The sequence below is a fragment of the Cryptotermes secundus genome, unplaced genomic scaffold, assembly GCF_002891405.2.
Source record: "Cryptotermes secundus unplaced genomic scaffold, Csec_1.0 scaffold931, whole genome shotgun sequence".
NCBI classification, from domain to species: domain Eukaryota; kingdom Metazoa; phylum Arthropoda; class Insecta; order Blattodea; family Kalotermitidae; genus Cryptotermes; species Cryptotermes secundus.
In genome coordinates, this window is record NW_019732382.1 from 1,020,990 (window position 1) to 1,043,021 (window position 22,032).

At 38.1% G+C, this 22,032-nt stretch overlaps 1 protein-coding gene across 6 annotated transcripts in view; it reads left to right on the forward strand.

The window, feature by feature from the left end:
- Positions 1-12,552: 12,552 nt before the first annotated feature.
- Positions 12,553-22,032, forward strand: part of LOC111867653 (sialin) — a 41,003-nt gene continuing 31,523 nt past the window's right edge. For 5 of the 6 annotated variants that reach the window (XM_033752748.1, XM_023857671.2, XM_033752747.1 and 2 more), the window contains exon 1: positions 17,692-17,759. In XM_033752748.1, the coding sequence (XP_033608639.1) occupies positions 17,717-17,759 (43 nt within the window). In that variant the 5' untranslated portion in view covers positions 17,692-17,716. Of the gene's footprint in view, positions 13,000-17,691; positions 17,760-22,032 lie in introns of those variants that run through there. The other variant, XM_023857676.2, reaches the window with a different exon arrangement.

Sequence of the window (22,032 nt, forward strand, 5' to 3'; positions counted from 1 at the left end):
CTGCGCATGTATATTGAGGGGGAATGTTACTTCCACATGCCACCTGGCGCACTTCTGAAGGTCATTTCGTTCGCGCTCTGCAAGCATGTGTGCATTACTTTTCAGCCTACCTACGTATGTTTCAGCATTATAAATATAAACTTTTATTTCAGATCTTGTACATTTGTACATGTTTAAACTATGGGAACAGTCTGTTACAATACAGTCACAATTATGAATGAAGTCCATATAATATTCTTTAACATAAGGTTTTTCTTCATTTAATGTTCAGTTCTTATGGTATTGGCCTAAATCTCTGTGTTTAATTTTGTAAGACCCGTTACCCAATACCAAAACATTAAATGAAGATTACCCCGTGAATAGAACTTATGCATTTGTATGTATAGTGCCAAAATGAAGACATGATTGTGTATAACAAATCATGGACTTGATGTCCTGTATTACACAACTGAGATCAGTGCAGTACACCCTCCACATTAATGAGGGTTACATTCCTGTAAACACAAGCAAATGTGGAATTCACAGATGCCAAAAAGATAGGGTTAAGTTTATGGCATGACAAAACGTAGACAGAAACCAGTGAATAATAATATATTGTATATTATATATTGATATTAATAATAATATAATAAAGGGTGATAAATTCAGTCCAAAGAGTAGCTGGGATAGCTCAGTTTATCAACTAGGCTGTGGTCTGGGCAACTGGGGTTCATTTCCTGCTGGGGCAGAACATTTTTCTCTACTCCATAGCAATCATACAAGCTCTGAGGCCCACCCAGCCTCCTATCCAATAGGTACCAGAGATCCTATCCTGAAGGGGAAAGCAGTGGGGTTGTGAAACTTGACATCTCACATCCATCTAGTGCCATGGTCAGAAATGGTGGAGCTTTATCTCCACTTCTCGTATGCCTTCCCAGAGTAGTTCTTAACTCTTTGACTGGCACGAAGGGTATTTAAATCCCACCCCTATCCTGGCAGGCCCTTTAAGCCTTATGTCGCTAAAATGCATGTCGTTACTTTTTCCTAAACAACTTCAACAAAAATTGGTTTTTAAAAACAAAATTTTCAGGAACTAATTAAAATACAATATATTATGCAATAAATTCCTTTCCATACCTCTTTATTAGTTTTTCTTCGTGTGATAAACATTGAAACATGAAAGTTTGCAGAGAGCCACACCACAGCCTGCACACATGATACTTGTTTCTTTTCTAACCTTGTGCTTAGCACTCACGCGACACTTTCTCAGGGCACCATTCTTCTTATTGTTACTGGGAGGAACATGGACCATTTTGTGAATTTTCAAGCCACCCTCTAGACGATTTGCTGGCTCTTTCACTGGTGGTCTTTTCAAGGTCGAGGGCGGAGGCGTGACTGCACTCTAGTCTGACGCAATAGATTCGTCATCCACTTCATTCCTTGACTTTTCTCCCTCTCCACACTGTTTGTTTGGTTCAGTCATTTTTCTACACAGTCCAATATAAAATCTTTGAATCTGTAATTTCTCTTCTTGTATTTTTCGTTTGTTGTGTTCTTTTTGAATAGAATGAAACTATTCAACCGCAAAGACATGTTTTGTCCATACCATGGGTGTGAAATAGGGGCCTAGTGGACAAATATTCTTCAATTTCAGGGCGTTTGTCGATTCCTGTCATGAACACAATTCCTAAGTATGTCCAGATTTCATCTGATGTGACATAATTGTAATTGTGTTTTCGAGAGTGAGGAGCTAACTCATGTGTGTTGAAGTGCTGGTGAGCATAGCGATTGGTTTCAGTTGTGATGTGATTTACCAAGTCGTCATCCAGAAAAAATTTTAATCCATGAAAAGGGATGCATTTTATGTGTTATATCAATTTTGATCCCGAAACTATTAGCAAATGGAAATATTGGGGGTACAATGTCTCCGTACGTTCATGAGATGGGCGTGTCAGGCACCGCACTCGTGGTAGGTAAATGTTCATGATTACTGTCTTGTGGATCATTGTCTATCACTGTATTATTGTCACTATCAACTTCATCCAATTCAGGAATCATTATTTCATCGCCACTATCATCATCAGAACAAATTTCGTTCACAACATTTTCCAGCTGGTCTGTAGGAACACGAAGGCACTTGCTGCAAGAAGACTTGGTGAAACTGAATGAATGTGAAATATTTTCTGACCTTTTCCTTCTCAGAGGGTTCTGACAGTAATATAGACCCCCACAAAGTTTACAAGGGTTCTTAACAAACATGCACAAAAACTATCATATATATGTCTTTGGTTGATGAGTGCCAAGAGAGCAAAGAAGGGAAGAGATTGTCAAAGCGTTAAAACACGCCAACGCCAGGGAACGGCTGGCATCGTCCGGGCGTTAAAACATGCCCGCGCCAGTCAAAGAGTTAATTTTATAATTAAAGACAGGGGTAACTTTACCTTTTTGTCAGTTTGAATTCTCCAAAACAGGTAGTTGAAGTTGTTGAGGCTGGCTGAGACAGAAGGTTTGGGCTGGAAAACCCTTTCTCCGTTCTTGGGTAAAACAACTACACTGTTGGGCTCACTCATTAGAGCTTGTTTCTATCTCTCGATTAGCTCTTTTGATTGGGCTCAACAGACTAGTTTTTTATTTTTAACAGAGTACAGAGATAGAGTCTCTGAAACATATAAAAATAAAAAAGTAGGACAGTGGATAATGTGCAAAAAAAGTAGTCATTGTGTTAATATACCACTGTCAACAACTTTTAGGACTTAATTAAAAGGGTAGACTGTGATTTTGTTATTTCCTAAAAAAAAGTAAAGATTTTGAAAATTTATACAGAAATTGTGATAGAAAGTTGATTTGAAAAGTGTGTTACATGGAAAATAAACTCTGGATTCTGATTTAATGGAATCATGATCTGGCCAAACACATTCATTGCCATAATATATGTAAGTAATTTACAGGAGTGGCATTAATAGTGCGAATGTCAGTTTGAGTTTGGTGACTGTCAGAATGTGAATAAAATTACGGTATATCATGTGAGAATGGATAGAGGTTGCACAAGAGAGCTTACATGTGAGATATGGCATTTGTTTGTTGTGTTATGAGTTCATGGATGATTTCTGGCTTGAAGTGTTGTTTGAAAAGTTCTGTCTTCTGTGAAATAACATCATATAGTCCATTGAAAGTCAACCAGTTTCTGGGAGTAACATGTTACATCCATATTCATGGTTAAAGAGTAAGCCAAGCAAGAAACCAACATGAAGGAGGCAACAAGCAGAGCATATTGAATGACTTTCAACTGCACTACACAGCATTATATCCCCAGACATAATCACCACTGTGAGAACCTAAAGTCCAGTACCTTATTGGGTTTGTGTTTCTTGATTCCGTGAAAGTGATCATGCTAAGAAAAAGATTAAGAGGTGATATAACTCTTTGGTTTGAGTCTGGTGATCTGCCTACACAGCGAAGGGTTTTGGTTCTTTTGTTGTAAAATTTGAGAAGTTGCAGATGGTGTGCTGTGGTCAGTTGATACCCTGGTTTCTTTTCACCTCTTGGCAACAAGGAATCTGCTGGTCTCCCTAGCTCTGCGGTGGGCTCATAATTTGAGAAAAGGATATTAAGTGGTTCTGCTTGAAAGTTGTGTAAATTAGAAATTGTTACTTTGACAGGAAACAGACCTCATTAACTGTTAGAGGGAGGCAACATTTGCATCCCTTTGTCATGTTTCACCTCATATGAATGCTTAGTTGATGTCTGTGATCTCAGATCTCAGGAATTATTTGCAACTTTACTTTAAATAGGTCCAAGAAATATACATTTGGTTTAAGAAATAAGTTACATTTGACTAATTTGAATTAATTACATTTAAAGAATTCATTATGTGACATTTTGTATTCTGAAGAAAGCAGTCTTCTGGGATTTGGCACCGTGTATGTGTGGTGTTAACCGACGTTTCGGAGGAACGTNGCCAAATCCCAGAAGACTGCTTTCTTCATAGTCACCGCCGTGAAAGCCTCAAATCTTACATTTTGTATTCTTCCTATTAAAGTATGTTTTGTGTTTGATTGCTTATTATTTGATTGGCAATTAATTAATGGACTATCAGAAGTACATTTGGTGTTGTACTCCAAAAGTAAATTGTGTTGTGCTGTGCCCAGATTCACTCATCAGTACCTTCAGATACCTGATCCATTTTCACTTATATGCACCCACACTCCCAAACTTAACCTCTGATCTGACACAGAATATTATTAGTGCTAACCTACTGCATCATCTCAGATCATCTCACATTCTCATGCCCTGCACTTGTAATCATAATTGCAGTTAACTTTGAAGTAGTTAAGTAGACTGACTGATATGTTTAACTTTATTAGTGCTATTCAGAATTGTTTTAACTGCAGAGCCAGATAAACCAAAATGCCTACAGGTGTCAACCTGATGCTCATCAGCTTCAATTTAGTGAATAGCTTTCATTTTGTACTCTAAAGTGATGGCAGTTCATGACCTTTTAGATACTCTATCAAAGTCACTTGGTATTCTGTGTATAGACATATTGGCTGTAGATTCAACACAGTGTAGCTGTATCACAATTGATACAACAAATGGCAGTAGATGAAGACCAGCATCAGTCTGATAATGCATGTAGTATGCATAACTGAGTACTGATTCAGCTGGACACATACACATAATATACATAATACACATACATAATTGTATCACTGAAGAGTTGTGTCATCTGGGGTATAACACCATAGCTCATAGTTTATTGAAAGTCAACCAGCATTTTGGAGGAGCATGTCAACTCTGTCATCAGGGTCAAAGAGTAAGCCAAATGAGAAACCAGCATGGAGGAGGCAGCAAGCAAAGCTTTGCTGTATATTGTAATGCATTGTGTCTGTGAAGTGGGAGAAGAGGTCACATCTTTAGGACAGGGGTATTATCTTTGTATTTATATGATGGGATAAAGGAAAGCCTTGGTCAGAATAGCCAGTCTACATGCAGGATTTTAATCATGATTATTGATATATGGACATGTTTAGTCCATTTTATTTTCATCTTCACATTATGCTTAATTTGTTCTGCCCACATATCTGCAGAAAGGATACGAGTATGATGAAAGAATAGTTTAAAAGCTACTGTATGCTTTTTAGTGTTCAGTGACATTACACCTGTAGTATTGCTTGCCCAAAATTAATTTGGTACAGAGGCAGACAGAAGTAGTAGTATATCCAGATATGTCAATAAAAAAGGTTGAATTATAGTCATATATATTCAGTATCTTATGAAGTATTTTTAAAAGAATGGAATGTTTCAAAGTAAACTGTTATTGTACTTTGAGAATTATGTTATGTTTGCATGCTAAAACTTTGTCACTGTAGCAAGAATTGAAATCCTTACTATTTTAAGTTTTGCAGAAGAGATTTGCATTACTTGGTAAACTGGTTCAGTTTCCCACTTTGTAATTTAAATGAATGGGCTTTTCCCAGTCTGTGGTAAAGGGTAGATAAATAAAAGAAGTTATGCATGTTTCAAGATGTGGAAGTCTAATGCAGGTAAAATGTTTCTGGGCACTGTGTGGGAAGTAAAGGTTAACAATGTTCATTAACACCAGAACTTGTATTTGATTGGTGCAGAATTAATAAAGATAAGTTTATGAATTCAGTGACTTTACAAGAGTCTCCGCTAATAATAATATTTGATAGACAATGTCTTTTATTTCATTTTGAAGTGGTAGTGAAATAACATTAATAATTGTGATGTTGCATTTTACAGGGAACTACTCATTATGAGTGTGTCCCTTATTTTGTATTTATTTTTAGACAATCTTAGAAGACTGTAGGTGAATACTGACAAATTCTTAGTTCCCAGGATGTTATATAATTTGTAGCATATTTGAAAACAAACTGGTGGATAAGGTAACCCACCTTCCTGAGTGATATGTATAATGTTGAACATATATGCTGAAATGTTTATTATTAAAAGTGACTCTTACAGGAAATTAAAAATATTTAATGTTAAAAGTGCAGTCTTCTATCCCAATTTTAAAAGGGCATTTTTAACATCACAACTGATAAAGAAATGGCTTAACATACTTTCTTATACCAGAATGACCTTGTTGACACAAATTATATTGCAGTGCATTGCAATTGTTGAATAAGTATGCTTAGTGAATCTCCTCCAGAGGTCTCCAAACAGTTATGTTACACCATGAACCAAGAAAAATCTTGACTGACAGAAGCTCAAAACGAAATGAACTGAGTGGGAACCATAAACATTAATCCTTAGAGGAGGCAAATCCTTAAAAGCAAGGAAATGTAAATGGAGTTACCTCTGTAGTTAAGCCTCTTAAAGCCATATGTAGATAAAGTATCTTGAAATACTTGTGAGACCCGTACTGTGGAATTTGTATTAAAGTAACTATGGAGCCCATTTTTGAGCTTATACTAAAATGAATTACGTTTCAAATAGAAGAAAGACGTATGGCTATTTGCAGTTATCTCAGGCACATTAATATTTTTCATATCATTACATCTCAGATGTGATTAATATAAACTAAAATAATTGCATTATTTTTACAGTGTAGTCACAATTTTTATCCTGAAAAATATAGCATCAGATATATCCTCACTTGGGTGGAGGGGGCAGGAGTGATGTCCCAGAGGAATGGATATTCATGTTTGGTACTGTTTTCAGTATGAAAACTGTTGTTCCAAGACTATCAGTGATGCTTGAATATATACAGAATCTTGGGTTTAGTTTCCTTGTAGGAAGTAATTGCTAAGTTGTGTTAATTTAAATTGACACTATTTGTTTAATTTACTTAGAGTGTGAAGAACACTGCTGTGCATATGAGATATGCAAAACATTAGTTCTTGTATTGATAGTAAGAATCTGAGTTGATTTAGCAGGTGGTATTTGTATTGCCCTCAACATCTGTGTTACTAATTCAGTTACTTTTGGCAAATTTAGATTTCAGAAAAATATGTGATAGTGCTGACTGATACATGCTTCACAGTGTGTTCTAGTATCTTAGGTTATGTAGGTGCAGCACCATAATATCTGTAAAATATGAAATGGAGTATTCTGAGTTTGGTTTTCTGGGTTGTAATACTGCGAGTCCTGTAGGTGGATATGACTGTTATGGAGCAACATTGGTATCTGCATACAGGACTTCATTATATCACAACTCAGGAAAGAGACACTTGCCACTGAAAACATGAAGTAGGTTGCTGTGCCAAATAAAGCAACGTGTGCAGCTACATATTCATGTTTGGGTGTGCAACTCTTTGAAGACCATGAATGGGATAAAAACTGGAAATTACAAAATTTACCTTCAGTTAACATAGTCACTGCCATAATATATAAAATCCTATGAAATATTTACCATTGTAGCCATCTGTAAAGACAAAACAGCTTGAGGAATGGCCAGCCCGTAACTTTCAGTGCACAGTACAATATTTCATTGGACACATGGAGAAATATTGTCTCATAATAGCGGAAGGTTAAGAGCATACAGTTATTTTTTTAAAAGCTTAGACTGTACTGGGATATTATTACAACTTTGCTCCTTGTCTTTATTGAGTACCTGAGACTAGACACTTTTTTTACCCCCCTCCGGCTATCTAGTCATTCTGTTCACAGGCATGTTTGTAGTGATAACCTTCAGTCAGGCTAGCTGACACAGATCACAAGGAAGTGAGATAGTAAACACAGGGGGGGAAGCCTCAAGCACCATTTTCCCCACCATCCACAGGATTTATTTTCAAAGTCTCAGTGTTGCAGCTGTATCATGCACTGATCTTTCTGATCAGTTATGCCATGTCAAAAATATTTGACAGTTTTTTATGCTAAGCTAGTACCAATGTGACTGCTGTGGAATACTGCTTTGTCAACTCAAAATATGAATTATTCCTTATTATTTTTTTTTATTTTAGTATGTTTACACTTGTAACTGTAAGTGTATTCTACATAAGAGTGGAATATGTTTCAGTGTGTTGTGATACTATGGCAATGTTGTACTTGAAGTTAATAACTTTTTCTGATAAGTCATTGTGGAAATCTTATATGCGTCTTCTGTATACAATAGTGGCAGGCTGAAAATCAGAGAAAGTTTACTCTGTAAATGTAGTCTTGTTAGTGAAAGGTGTGTTGATTTCATATTTGTATTTTGTATTTATCCATCATGCAGCTCTAGATCTCAGAAATACTTTTAGTTCAAGACAGTTGTTAACAACAATTATAAGAACAGTAGACTGTCAGAATCAAATTAATGTCCTTGCTCTAAGCAGTATTTGAACATGTGACTGAATGTGCTGAGACTGCCCATTTATACCCATCACAGATGGAACATTATTAAATTGGTAGTAGTGATCATTTTGTAACTGACTCATTCTTCAGCCTCCCCACCAATAATTGCTTCACCATGTGATGGATTTACTCCTTCACAATTGTATATAATTATCCAGTATTATGACTGAGTTTGTATGAGGCAAATTAGAAGTTACACTCCTCGGTTTTTCAGTACTGTGATGATGTCTCTTGTCTCTGCCATTGGAGAACATAATAAGATACAGTATTAGAAGTATATACCATGGGCATCATAAAGTAGACAGGACCCATAGATTTCTAATCCAAAAGAGTGTTTCTTTTGAAGTGTTAGTTTCCTGTAGTAACTTCATTACAGCTACACTGGAAGTTACACACGAAGTGCTTGGATCAATAATTAATGTGGGGACAAAATTTCATTTTCTGAGAAACTCATTACAGTTTAAAAAAAATTTGTACTTCAAGAACTTTTAAAGCTATCACAGGAACTGTATTGTAAGAATATCCCATAGTATGCTCATTAGTGCATTAAAATAATATTTGAAGTTACAAGGTCAGCATGTTCTCATTATCCAAACTGGAACATTTTAATGGTAATGTATTACAGCATATTTGTCACACAATTATGCTCATGTATTACATAAAACATCTCATCAGATGTGAAGTTCTAGGACACTGGTTCTCATCATTTTCTAAGTCCTGCACATAGTGGAATTGTTGAAGCAGAGATCTGAACCAGAACAGATCTTAATACAGATAGAAATGATTTGTGATAGCAGTTACATGCCTGAACTTGGTTACTCTGCAGTAAGTCCGTAAAGCAACAGTAATGGGACCCCTTGTGGGCCATAGACTGTACATAAGTAGTTGCTGCTACTGCTTCTGCTTCATATTTAGGTGAAGATTTGATCCCTAAACCTGGCTCTCCTGGCTTTATTTTTTCCACTCATTTCCCATAGGCTTATGGAAGGATAGTATCTTAAAACAGGCCACACACCTTTTTGTTTCTTACAGATTTATAATTTGTTACAATTCAGACATAACCATGCTCTATAGGAGCACAAGTTAAATTGTAACTTTGAAGAGTTAAAGAGTTAAATTGTAATTCTGAAGAGTTGCAATGATTGGCTTTCACAAATTCAGATTGTTCTGTGATTAGTGTTATTTATACTCCTATATGAGGAAAGGGAGCAGTAAGACAAAATGTTATTGCCCAAAATGATGCGTAGAATTTAGATTGTTAGGTATAAAAATCATTTTTAACTGGTAATGGAATGAAACCTATAGGGCTAGAAGAGGAAAGCCATATTAATCATAATGCAGAGCTGGCTTTTTTTCATGCTTGTTCTTTCAGATTCAACATAAATTTTGTGACACTTGTTAAAGAGAATTCTTAAGATTAGGGTCAAGTTCTTAGGCTTGATCTTAGCTGAAGAACCCAGACAGCTTGTAAATGTGACATGTATCGAGTTAAAATGGTAACTCTGATAGTTTGGGTAATATTAACAAAGAAACAATGGACTTGTTTGTTGATGGAAATATGTCCATGAGAGTTGAATAAGGTGGTTATGATAATTTCTGCTGGATTGAAGAAACTGAGATGATTCTTGCTGTAATTAAGTTTTTCTGTACTACAGATATCGAAATTATTGGCAGTTTTACCTATAAAATATATGTTCCACCTCCATACATAAAGAAAGTACGCTAAGCTCCATTAAATTGGATAATTAATACCTTAAGGGGCTGATATGTTTCAAATGGTGAGCAATACTACACTTTCATTAAATGTTAATTTACCAAATGCTGCCCATGCCCAATTGTTGAAGAGTCTGTACTTCAGCTGCCACTTATTGTCACAGGAATCGTTTGTGATTTTCATTACCATTGAAGAATGCCGTAACTTTGCTGATAGGCATTCAAGGTTGTTAGTGGGAATTATATCCAGAGCAAATTAATTATTTCATATGTCACCATTTAACATGCAACCAAGACATTAGGTTGGGAAAATGAATATTAGAGGTCAGTACTAAGGAAGTCCGTAAAAGAGACCAGCTCTTTTGGGAGTGGAAAAAAAGCAGTATGAGGCACATTTGGCCACCTGCCTCATATTTAAGGCAGTAAGAATCTTTGAAGAAATTAATGAAACATATCAGTGACTTCGGCATTTTCAGCCTGTCAGCTGATAGAGCTCTGAATCTTCTGTCTCTCTTTATTGCTTGCTAATAATCAAGGAGTGGTGAGTGTGAATTAGCAGATGGTGTATTATAATGTACCCAAACCATCTCAGCATATACTTGAAGGATCAGAACTCCAAGGACTACAAAGTGTATGGCAAAGAATTTGCAAACAATCTAATATATGTACTTTAATCCTATACCCCCTTAAGCATTATCGCCATATCAGGTATATTTTTTCTTATCTTTAAAGTATGGCTTGTCAAATTGGATCATGTGACTAGTGTTCTTTCTGACTGACACAATAGCCACAATGTTCAAGTACCTGAAAATAATAAGTATTAATTTTCATGATACTCACTTTCTTAATTTCTCTGTCTGAACTGATTTATGGCTCGTGAAATCAATGCTTCTTTTGCTGCATTTTTGATGCAAGATAGAGCATACAAAAATTTGTCTGAAACTGTTTTTTTCTTAAAATCATGTACAATGAGCTGTCAATTGTCTTTAGTGATGGAGGAGAGAAATAGCATGAATGGTTTAAAATTAATAATCCAGAAATCTAGGCACATTGACTAGCCATGCTGCATTTAACTCTGAAAATTGTATAGTTACTACTTAAGTGGTTGGGCTGTTGGTCACTGAACAGACAGATATTGGTACAGAAGAAAAAAACTGTCATTGTTCAGTGGTAGTAGACCACGAAAATCAATGGAGTAGTGAAATGGAAACATTCAACAGAGGGAGTAGATACAGAAAAAGCAGTGTAAATTGTCAGTGATACATATTGCTGAAACAGATGTAATGGATAACACATCAATTCAGGAATCAATAATCACAAACTGCGGGGTTCAGAAAGTTACATAGGCCATCTGTGAATACTTGAGAGCCTACTGTAACTCATTGTTTTTGGATGTTTGAAGTTACATGCATATAAGTAAAGTGGCTTGTAATCAATAACATATTGTATAACTATATGCAGACCCTTAGAAATAGTCTGTTAGGACTTTGATTCTACAGTATTGAATAGTAAATTACAATTAACTGTGATGTTAATAATATGTGGAATGTCTACCCTATTTTTATATTATGTATGTTTTGGTATAATTCTGTCTGTGAATTGAATGTGGTTACTTTGATCAGAAAGTGTACTTGGATATTTTTGTTTGATTTCTTGTTTTATGTCCATAGAAATTTGATGTTTTATCATGTTGTTGGTGTGACATACATTGGACATATTTTGTTAGAATATAAAATACCAAACTCTAGAAATATATAATAAAGCTGTTATTAAATTTATTTTCTGTTATGTTTATGACAAGCTGCAAGCAGTAGTCACATGAGTAGAACATAAACATATCTTCCCCTGTCCTATTCAGAAAACAGTTTTGGGGTAGAAGAAGAGTATATTCACACAAGGCAGCTGTGTTTGGCATCAGAAGAGAGTCTTTTACTTTTACAGAATGTATGCATATTCCCTCCTTTTCCTCCTCCCACCATTTTCCACATTTATGGACTTGATGAAAGGGGACAGATGATGTGGGTAAGTTTTTAACTAGTAGTGCACGTAAATCCAAATGAGCAATTTTTCGTAGTGTAATTGAATATTTATGTTTCTTGAAGTTTACTAAATATTGGTCTTGCATTATTTTATCTTGACATAATATAATAGTTTGGCATCAGAATTGCAATGTTGCCTTAAGAGAGTCCTTTTGGCCATTAAGGAATTGGCTACTCATATTAGATCATGCAGACGTTGGGCTAATTCAACAAGTGCCAACTTACATCCACTTCCGTATATTTTATTTGACCTAACATGTATCAGACGTTTTCTTACATGAAATAAATTATCAGTGTGTCACCACTACAGATTACAAAGGCTGCAGTTGCAGGGTAAATATAAGATGTTACTATTTTGTGAATATTGAGTGTGTATGCTGGAGGATTATGTCATCTGGGAAGTAACGCCTTGCCAGAAGACTGAAACTTAATAGTCACTGCCCAAATCAAAACTGGCCTTTGTACATGTTACCATTTGCCATAAACAGGTAAACATCGGCTTATCATAGTTTATGTGCGTGCCTCGACCTATTCAAGGCGCTTCCAACCTTAGAAGCTGTCACTTCCCCTTTACGCCCCTGCAAATTGGTTAGGTTGGCATAGCGGTAGACTACGGATCAATCCGCGAGGAGTTGTATGTGCATTTCGCGGTTAAGTCTGGTTTACGTTTTGTTGGTCATGGGTTTCACCGGTACTGATCGCGATCTAGTATTGATAGTTGAGTTCTGTGTGATATAAATATATGAAATAAAAAGTATTATCATCCAATCAAACGTAAGATACATGAAAATACTCTGATGAAACCTTAAACATTTGTACGCAGGGATTATGTTCACAGTTCCCACGTAAGTCTTCACGGTCTTCACCTTTCGACACATCTTTCTTAATCGTTCTCGATGGATTCTATCGATCATATTTTTCGATAAACGATAACGATTTTTGGAGGGACTGAGGCTGGACCCGAATAAATGTGAGTATGAAAATGGAGAGCGCACCAGATGTACGTAGTATTTATATTTGCAAGAGATGTGCTTTGTTTGAATTGATAATTATAACTGTTGTTAGAACTGCAGTAGCGGACACACTCGGTAAGCCATAATGTACGCACCTTCATAGCAGGGCTGTCAGCTGACTTAGTGAAGAGTTATACACGTATCTTCTGGGCTCAAACTCAACACCTCGGCTGTCCAGCCAATCGCTATACCTACTGCGCTAACGAGGCTTTTATGTAATAACACAGGAAATCAAAACAAATGTTTTAAATAGTAAAGATAAAGGTACCCTGTGCGTAATGAAGTAAGCAACACACCATGAATGACATGTATATGAGACTGGAGATGTAGCTGCGGTCCTCTCCACTTCGGCACCAGATATAGGTGACTGGTTGTTGCACGCCCCGGCCATATACCCCTTGCTGAGCTCCAGAGCGGTCTGGACATAGTGATGAACAGGAATAGCCCCGCCTCCATCGGCGATGGGACTCTTGATTCTCGAATCGCGTAGTCCGCAGTATCCGTCGTGATTCCCGACTCGCGTTTTAAGTAGTATGTCAGCGATAGGTTAACTTAAAATTTAATTTAAAAATGGAATATGACAAGTTTGATGAAGTTAACCCTTGAATGAATTTAGTAAGCTGTCTAATGCTGTCAACGCTGATGAACGACGCCGGTGGAAAGATCCAGTTCATCGGATCTTTCGGGGGGAGGGGGGAAAGAACAAAGAGGGAGTACAGATCGAGTTGAAAAAAAAGGGGTTAGCAAGGAACGACTGCATTAGCATCTTGTAATCCCGTTTCTGTTCAGCCGAGAGTTGCTACAGTAGTTGGGATTGTAGTTCAGTCATGACCGGTCATGATATTGCCTCACCCGTTCAATTTATGTTTGCAGATTATCAGATGTTAAGAATACCAAGTCATGTAGCATACATTTAATGATCATGAAGACTTATTAACTGTTAAATAATATCTGAGCAGTATTGCTTGTGAAAAATTACAATACTCAGTTGCTTATTGCACATTTCATGCGACATCCAAAGCGTCGACTAGAACGTGGAAAGGTAATTTAATTAATGAGAATGATAGCGCAGATGTGCGCCATATTGCAGCCTGGCCTTTCTTCTCTTGTAATTGTGAGTATTGATCTCGGTGGTTCTTGTTCGCGGATTTTATATGTTTAATTTCAAAGAAAATAAATCTACTCGCATATGCATGTTGAGGCAGGTAACAGAACGACGCAAAAATATAATAATATATCCTTGGAGCAACATTATTTGATTCTGGAAGTGCACATCTGTTACGAGGTATATGAAGTTGAAAACATCACTGCTCCAGTCCAAATTAGTGAATCACTCTGCATTTCTGTAATTTGAGTTCTTGGTCAATTGGGACTTCCTCAGCGTTATCTGTAGAAGAAGAGGCAATAAGTGATGTTTTCATAATTTCGGACGTCTGAATCTCCGGCTTCCGGTTTTGTTTACCCCTGTCTTAATGGTTATCCGTGTCGTGTAATCTATTGTTTCAAGAACCTATAGCCTTCTGTTCCTTAAACCTTTATCTTCGATATGTGGACGTTCGAGAATAATCATTGTACTTTCTCCGCACTGAACTCAATAATCAACCTATCTTGTAGAGTTAGGCCTCCAAGTCTTGTGAAAATATGTTGATACAAATACGGTGATTATAAGGAGTTGCCAGGCGGGACTATAACCTTTACTCTATCAGTTGCGGGTTGTATCATCCTAAATGACATTGTATTAGTGACCTTCTTTACAAGTACAGACAACTACAGTAATTCAGATGATTTTCATTGCGCCGTTCCAATTTTTTCAATCACCATTATTTTGTATAAATATCACGATATAACAAGTCTAATACAGTAATTAAACGTGCAGCGTCTGCTCTCCTTCAGATGTTTCAATCTGTATGGTGAGCAATTTTATATTTAAGCATCCTGTTACACTCTACACGATGTATGACACAAACTCCGTCCTAAGTGCAACAATTTATTGTAGTTCTTTTGTATTCCTTTCTTCTACACTATATGTTTCGGCCGTATGGTGAGGCTAGCTGGAACTCTCAGTTAATAATTATTGCATATTATTTATAGATCCATTTTATGCGCAATTTCCGCCTGTTCAGGTTTTGATTAGGTTTGTTAAATGTGCCAGATGTAGGCTAATCCCTAAAGGATTATCATTGGTAGGTTTTGTAATGTTAAAATAAATTTATAAACCTTTAACAGAATCATGGCACGTGCTTTATCATACTACATACGCTGGGCTCTACGTAACGTTGGAAAAGAAATCGATTGATGATCGGTAGATGCAGGTAGTTACTGAACATCGAACAACAATGCAATTCGACGGTCGGTCTGTTAAATTGTTGATGACCTTCGCTAGCACTGTCACTCCTGGCTTCAGGTCTCCTCGAGATCCTTGACCAAGATTTTTGTTCTTTCGTAGACATGTACGTGTTTAGAGGTGAGGCCTTCTCCTTCGACGAGGGGCGCTACGTCTTCCACACCCTAATTTCAGCACACTCCTCTGGAAAGCCGGTTTATCATATCCAGTTTATAATGACTTACACTGGAAACCAAATTGATTGTCGTTCAGGAGACCATTGTTGACCGCTGATTATAGAAGCCAGGACATGTACGCGTTACGTAATTATTTAGGCCTCTAGCGTTCGTACATTTATTTTCCTGAAGATACAGCCTATGCAGTTTTATTACGGGCGATGATGCCTATAAATTATTATTATTCGTAATTGGATGAGACTGAGTCCACTTGGTACCGCGGCCTATTGTACCAGCCCCAGATGATAGATGATAGTGATTGTGGAGCAGTTGGTGGAATGAAGATTTACAGGGAAAACCGAAGTACTCGAAGAAAACCTGCCCCAGCGCCACTTTGTCCACCACAAATGCCACATGACCAGACCCGGGCTCGAACCCGGGCCGCCGCAGTGGGAAGCCAGCGACTAACCGCCTGAACTACGGCGCGGCCCCTGACTGTAAATGACTGAAAATCAAAGTCGCTAGAGCCTATTTAGTGCCAATGGCCATTTTATTTGAGGAATTGCCTGAATGGCTGACATGTTTGGAGCTAGAACGTACGTATTCACTAGACACAGAGCTGTGACGGATAACTTTTAAATGTTTAATACGAATAACATTCATCCAACAGCATATTTGGATATAATGTACATACAGGCGGCACTCCAAAAATATCATTTTCGTATTCAGGGGGCAAAAAAAAAAACGTAAATCTGTCAAAATCTTGAGATCGATTATAGTTCTTTTTTTCTACTAAGCATGAGAAAGAAAAACTTTGTCTTCAGGATCTCTATTGATCATAAGCTACTTTCATACATAGACTACAGTCATTTGGATTGTAACGCTGTGTTCGGTATAATTTCACCGACGTTTCGGAGGAACGTATTGCGCCCATCTTCAGTAAGCCAAGCAAGAAACCATCAAGAAGCAGGCGGCGTTACAGCCCAGAAGATCTCTTCTTAATCACTGCTTTGAGAATCTCAAATGTTCTCTTCAGCTGCTTCTTTCCAGTTTCCTGCTTGACTTACTCTTAAATATCGAGTTTATCTTTAATATGCGGTTTTCAAGATTCGTGTACTTGTGTGCAACTGATACGTGAACAATGGTGAATTACGTTGTGGCGGGAAGCAATTTTCGCTGCCGGCGATTCCACTTCATAAGATTTCGTTGATGTTTGAAGCACCACATAACAAGACTTTCGTAATATACGGTCACCAATAAATTCCAAATAGATATCTCTTGGTCGACATTATATTAATGTAGTGCGTTTGGCTACTGAAGACGACATGCGGATTGGTAATTGGGTTTATTAACCACTTAGTTACGCACTCTCTTTAGTTTCACTCAAATACATGTGGTACAGCGCTATAGCTGATTTACACATTTTCCAATTCACCGTTGCACACGCATTAGGATTCTCTGTCTTCCATTAGTCGTCTCCTAGCAACAGATCTCCACACAGAAACTGTCACTTCAAATCACTACAAAGATTACACATGAAATCTTCCAGTCACACTTTACGTCCTTCTTGGTTCTACTTCGCTTGATTCCGCCACTCTCAAATACTCCCGAATACTGACTTCTGTTCTGCCGAATACTTTCATTATATTGCCTCCGCACTGACCAAGCAGAAAACAGCATATATTGTTGGGACGTGTTTACTGAGCGAGTGTGCAGCATCGGTCGCGGCACGGACTCCACTGCTGCGTGACTTCACAGCCTAGAGTGGAAGTGATGTTTACCGCTGCGTAGCAACGGTCTGGGGGGTATGTGACGTCATTCGCGGAACCTCAGAGGTCACGTGACTCCTACTCACGACTGCAGTGTGAAGTCATCGCGCCTGCACGGGAGTCTTGTTTACCGGCAGGCGCTTAGAAGCGGGTTGCATAACCTCGTTCCACTGTTGCGTAACTTAGGAACCGACTGTTTATCAAGAGTCTGTCTTCGTGGCAACTCGTTCCACATCCCGTCGCCCCACAACGGGTTGACATGTGACATTAAGATAAATCTACTAAGGTGTCGAGAATGCACATAGCAGAACAATGTTATCTGGCGTAGTAATCCAGGTGACTGGTGGAAATTAGTTAATAAACTTTTATCAAAGATTAGTTCGTGACCTGCTTTCTCAGCGTCATCATGGTATTTCAACCATCTTCTTGGATTGGAAACACTATAGCACGTATGTTGACAACACTTCGCATTTTTAGAAATTTGGCAGGGCACTCAGTCAGCGATGGAATGAGTCGGAATCGGGAAGGAATTGTAATAATATATTTTCTGTTATTGAAAGGACTAATGCATACGAGAGCATTAAAGCTTTCGCCGGTATTTATACCGGTGGAAGTATGACTACTGCAGGCGAAAGTAACATTTTCTCTGTGCTTAATTTACCATCAAAACATAAATACGTATACGAGGAATGGATATGTAGACCTAGGTATTCTCGTCCTCAGCACTAGCTGTAGATGAGTAGTGCTCAGCAGTGATCAGTTTCAAGCTCTGGCCGCTTTACGCCTGAGAAAGGAACCGATGCACCTACTGAATAGGTGGCCGGTTGAGCGTCAGAGCTGGTTTGGACGCTGTGGAGAAGAAAACAGTCGCTGCCTCTACCGGGATTTCCAGACAGTAGTCTACTCATTCTACCGACTGATCTATGGACTTAAAATAGTTAGTAAAACAAAATCATATGTGCTTGCGTCCCCACTTTCAGCAACTGTCCAGACATGAGTTTGAACACAATTTTCGACGTTGTATAGACACTGGGTGAAACTTTACATTGAAATTTGTATAGAAACCATTTGAGTACTAGATTCCAGTAGTATAGTTTGAGGGTAGTGCCATAACTCAGACGGTTAGGCGCTGGTTTCTCACCGCGGAATCTTGGATCAAAGCCCGGTTGACTTCGTGTGAGATTCATGGCTGACGAAGCTGCATTTGAATAGGGGCTTCTCTGAGTTTTTTTTTTTGGTTTTCCCCTGTCAGTCATCTTTCCACCATTGCTCCGTATTCACGTGTCATTGCCCTCCGAGATATGCAATAGTTGTGGTCAGGCAGCAACTTATCACATCCACGGTCTTTAAGTTCGCGGCTTTATTTCTTATCCAGTACAGCCACATTTCAATTTATGCAGATTGTATTTACGCCTTTTCTAATCACGCTGTTGTTTTCTTTTTAATTTACTCGAACCATTTCTCCGAATTACTTGGGCTGAGAATAGAAGAAAAACACTAGAACGCCTGAACTTTAAACTTCTGAAAGACTAACAGCTGAACGCAGGTGAGGAGGCGTCTTCACATCTTTCTTCTCCACCATCATCACCTACTGGCTCATCTGACACGGTTAACCCCCATCTCGCTGATGGTGTATATGGTGGTTGGTTTATATATCCTATCTTGTTTTGGTACTGGTGTCCGGAGATAGGGATTAGCTGTATCGATGGGGCCCTACTATAGAAAACAGGACGATGGATAATGTCCAGAAACACAATAATTATATTAAAATACTGTCGTCACAAACTTTTAGATCTTATTTACTACAACTACAGTTTAAATTGAAGAAGCAGTAAAGGAAAGAGATGTTGGAATGAGTACTGAGGCAGCGTTTCCATAACCCTTACCATTTCCTCTATTTATTATTGGAAAATTATATTTGATTTGCTCGTATTTATTCATGCATCAATTTGCAAGAACGAAACTCCTGCGTAAACTGGAAAGTTGCTGTACTTGGCTGGCTACCAGTAAGAAAGTTAGTTGGTTAAAACACGTTTGTTACATTACCTGAAGACCTGAATGATTTCATTTCCCCACTAAACAAGAGAAATATTTAGATTGAATGCGAAAATATTGCAGACAGTAGACAATGCAGGTTCAGGGCAGATCTTGTGCAAAGTGGGCGGAATACTATTCGTTATACGGTAGGATGGAGCTTCCTACTGCCAAATTTACGTAATAAATTATCATGGACTTTTTTTCCTTGGCACTACAGCCCCAGTGGGCCTAGGCCTACCTCCATGAACTCCGTTCATCATGGATTACTCACCCATAAGACGGTTGCCATCCGTCCTCGTTGTTCCAGTACCATGTACGTGGATTTAATGAGATATCTGCAACAAATTTTAAACTGTTCTTGATTCAGTTCTTGACTTTTACGACGTACATTTTTTTTCTTTTGCTGCCAGTATTTGGATACATACGTAAAGTAACATTAAACTGTACCGTACACAAATAATTATGGGTTCATAGTAAGATGCTGAATTATCAAATGGATCCAGGCGTTGATATAGACGAAACCGGTAAAAATATACTTAATTGGTTCGAGCTGGTTTGTTCAGTCTGTACCAAACTTAGAACAGATGGCAGTGGTTCGCCATCCTTGAGGCTACAGAGTGTCATAATATCACTCATACTGTTAAGACAAAGTGTCACACAGATTCTTGGTTTATTATATTTTGAGTTATTGGAAATTTCCTTTTGATGAATACGTTTATGAGTCTCATAATGCGTTGGGATTTCAGGCGGCATATACCATTGTCACTGAGATTAAGAACAGAAAGTGTTGTTGGACGAATGAGCACATATTTTTCTCTGGCCTAGAAACTAAACTGTTGGACCAACTAAAACTATGTAGTGAAGTTTGTTTTAAAGACTGCCTCGAGATACCTGTGTGACATATTTTGATGGAAAAAAAGAGGGCTGCCTTTTGTGACATTTTGTGAAGTACTAGTTCTTTTACGGTACGGGAATATTAGCTCCCTGCCAAAATCGCTAGCCCATTGTCGGCTGTCCGCGACTGCTCATTCAGCACAATTGCAGGTAAAGTCTGTGTTATCTATGAATATCATACCTTGTGTAGACAACCACATCGAAGAAAAATCCTGTGTAAATATATTTGAATTTCTCGCTGATGTATGATTACCTGAAATGTGTTAAAATGGTAGTATAGCAACTTTCTAATGATGATATAGCGGTCTACGTCACTAACAGCTGATGATGCATCCTTGCTCTCACAGTAGATACTACTTTCTCCTTGAGAAGGAGAGCGAATATCAGCTGCTCAAACCCTCTTACTCTGTGTATTAAACTAGTGCAGGCTACCAATTAGGCTAAAGCTCTATCACATTTCTCTCGCTAAACATTCTTATATGGCTAATATAAACTTTGTAGATTGTAAGAAGATAAACAGTTGTGGTATATAAGCTTATATGTTTTTCGTACGGGGTTAAAAAGGTAAAGCTCTCCCTGTAACAGGCCTCCGAGGCCCACAGGGTTGTGAGACGTTGAGGGTCCCACATTTTCTAGACAATCGGCTCAAAGATGGTGTTAAGGTTGCCAGCCTTACGCGCCGGCCACACTTTACCCCCCAGGAAAATTCATGGTACTCATTTCTGTTAGAGGGTGAGTCGACCCCAGGGCAAAAATGCGGCTGGAAGGATTAGGTCAATTGAAAAAAATCCAGTGACCTCATCGGGACTTGAACTTGTAACATGGTGCCTTAATCAACTACGCTACCGCGTGCCCCCCCCCTTTCTTTTGGCACGGGAAACAGTTTAATATAAAATTTTGTTTGAACATTACGCTTTAAGAACGGCACTGAATGTTGCATTGTAACTTCGGTCTGCCACTAGTGGTTAACAACAAAGTTGTTAATTTAAACAAATTTCACAAATAATAATAGCTGAAAATGAGCGAGAGTGAGATTTTTCTCTGATGCAGATGTTGCCCAAGGTGCAATTTGAGGATTGGCATAGAAACGAACAAATTTTTATTTCCACTAATCAATCATTGGACAAAACAGCATAAACACTTCTTGCTATCTTGTCGGAGAGACTGTTGTGAAATTGGATACGGCGATTTACGTCGAAAATATACAATAATTGAGCGTCAGCACCATTATGGTTTATAAAATTAGTGATGAACATATGTGCAAAATATGTGCGCTCGCATTTTTTAATAACCTCACGCATGCTATCATATGAGTACAATTGATAGTAATTCAAAGTTATCGCTGTCAGCTTACGTACTGGCACTCGTTATCAAATGGATACAGACAAAGAAATATTTTCAAGTGACTGGATCCAAACATGCGAATGTAGCGCTTATCCAGTATACTGCCAAGACGGTAACTTCGAAGCGAACTTACTCTTATACATGAGTGGTGCTGCTCCAAGCAGGAAGCTGAATGCTCGAGTGTAGGTTATCGCACATGCTCTCTTGACGGAGAATTTCCATGGTTTTCTTCAGTCTCTCCGGGCAGATGTCGAGATGATACCTCAAACAAGTCACGAGCGTTTCCTTCCACATCTTTCCCAATTATTTATTCGCTACTCATCCTATCATTCGACGGTGTAGAGCAGTGCTGTCCAACGTTCTTATGTACTCGGGCACAATTCACTGATGCCTATGGAGGTGCGGGCGCCACTACACACACTACTACTACTACTACTACTACTACTA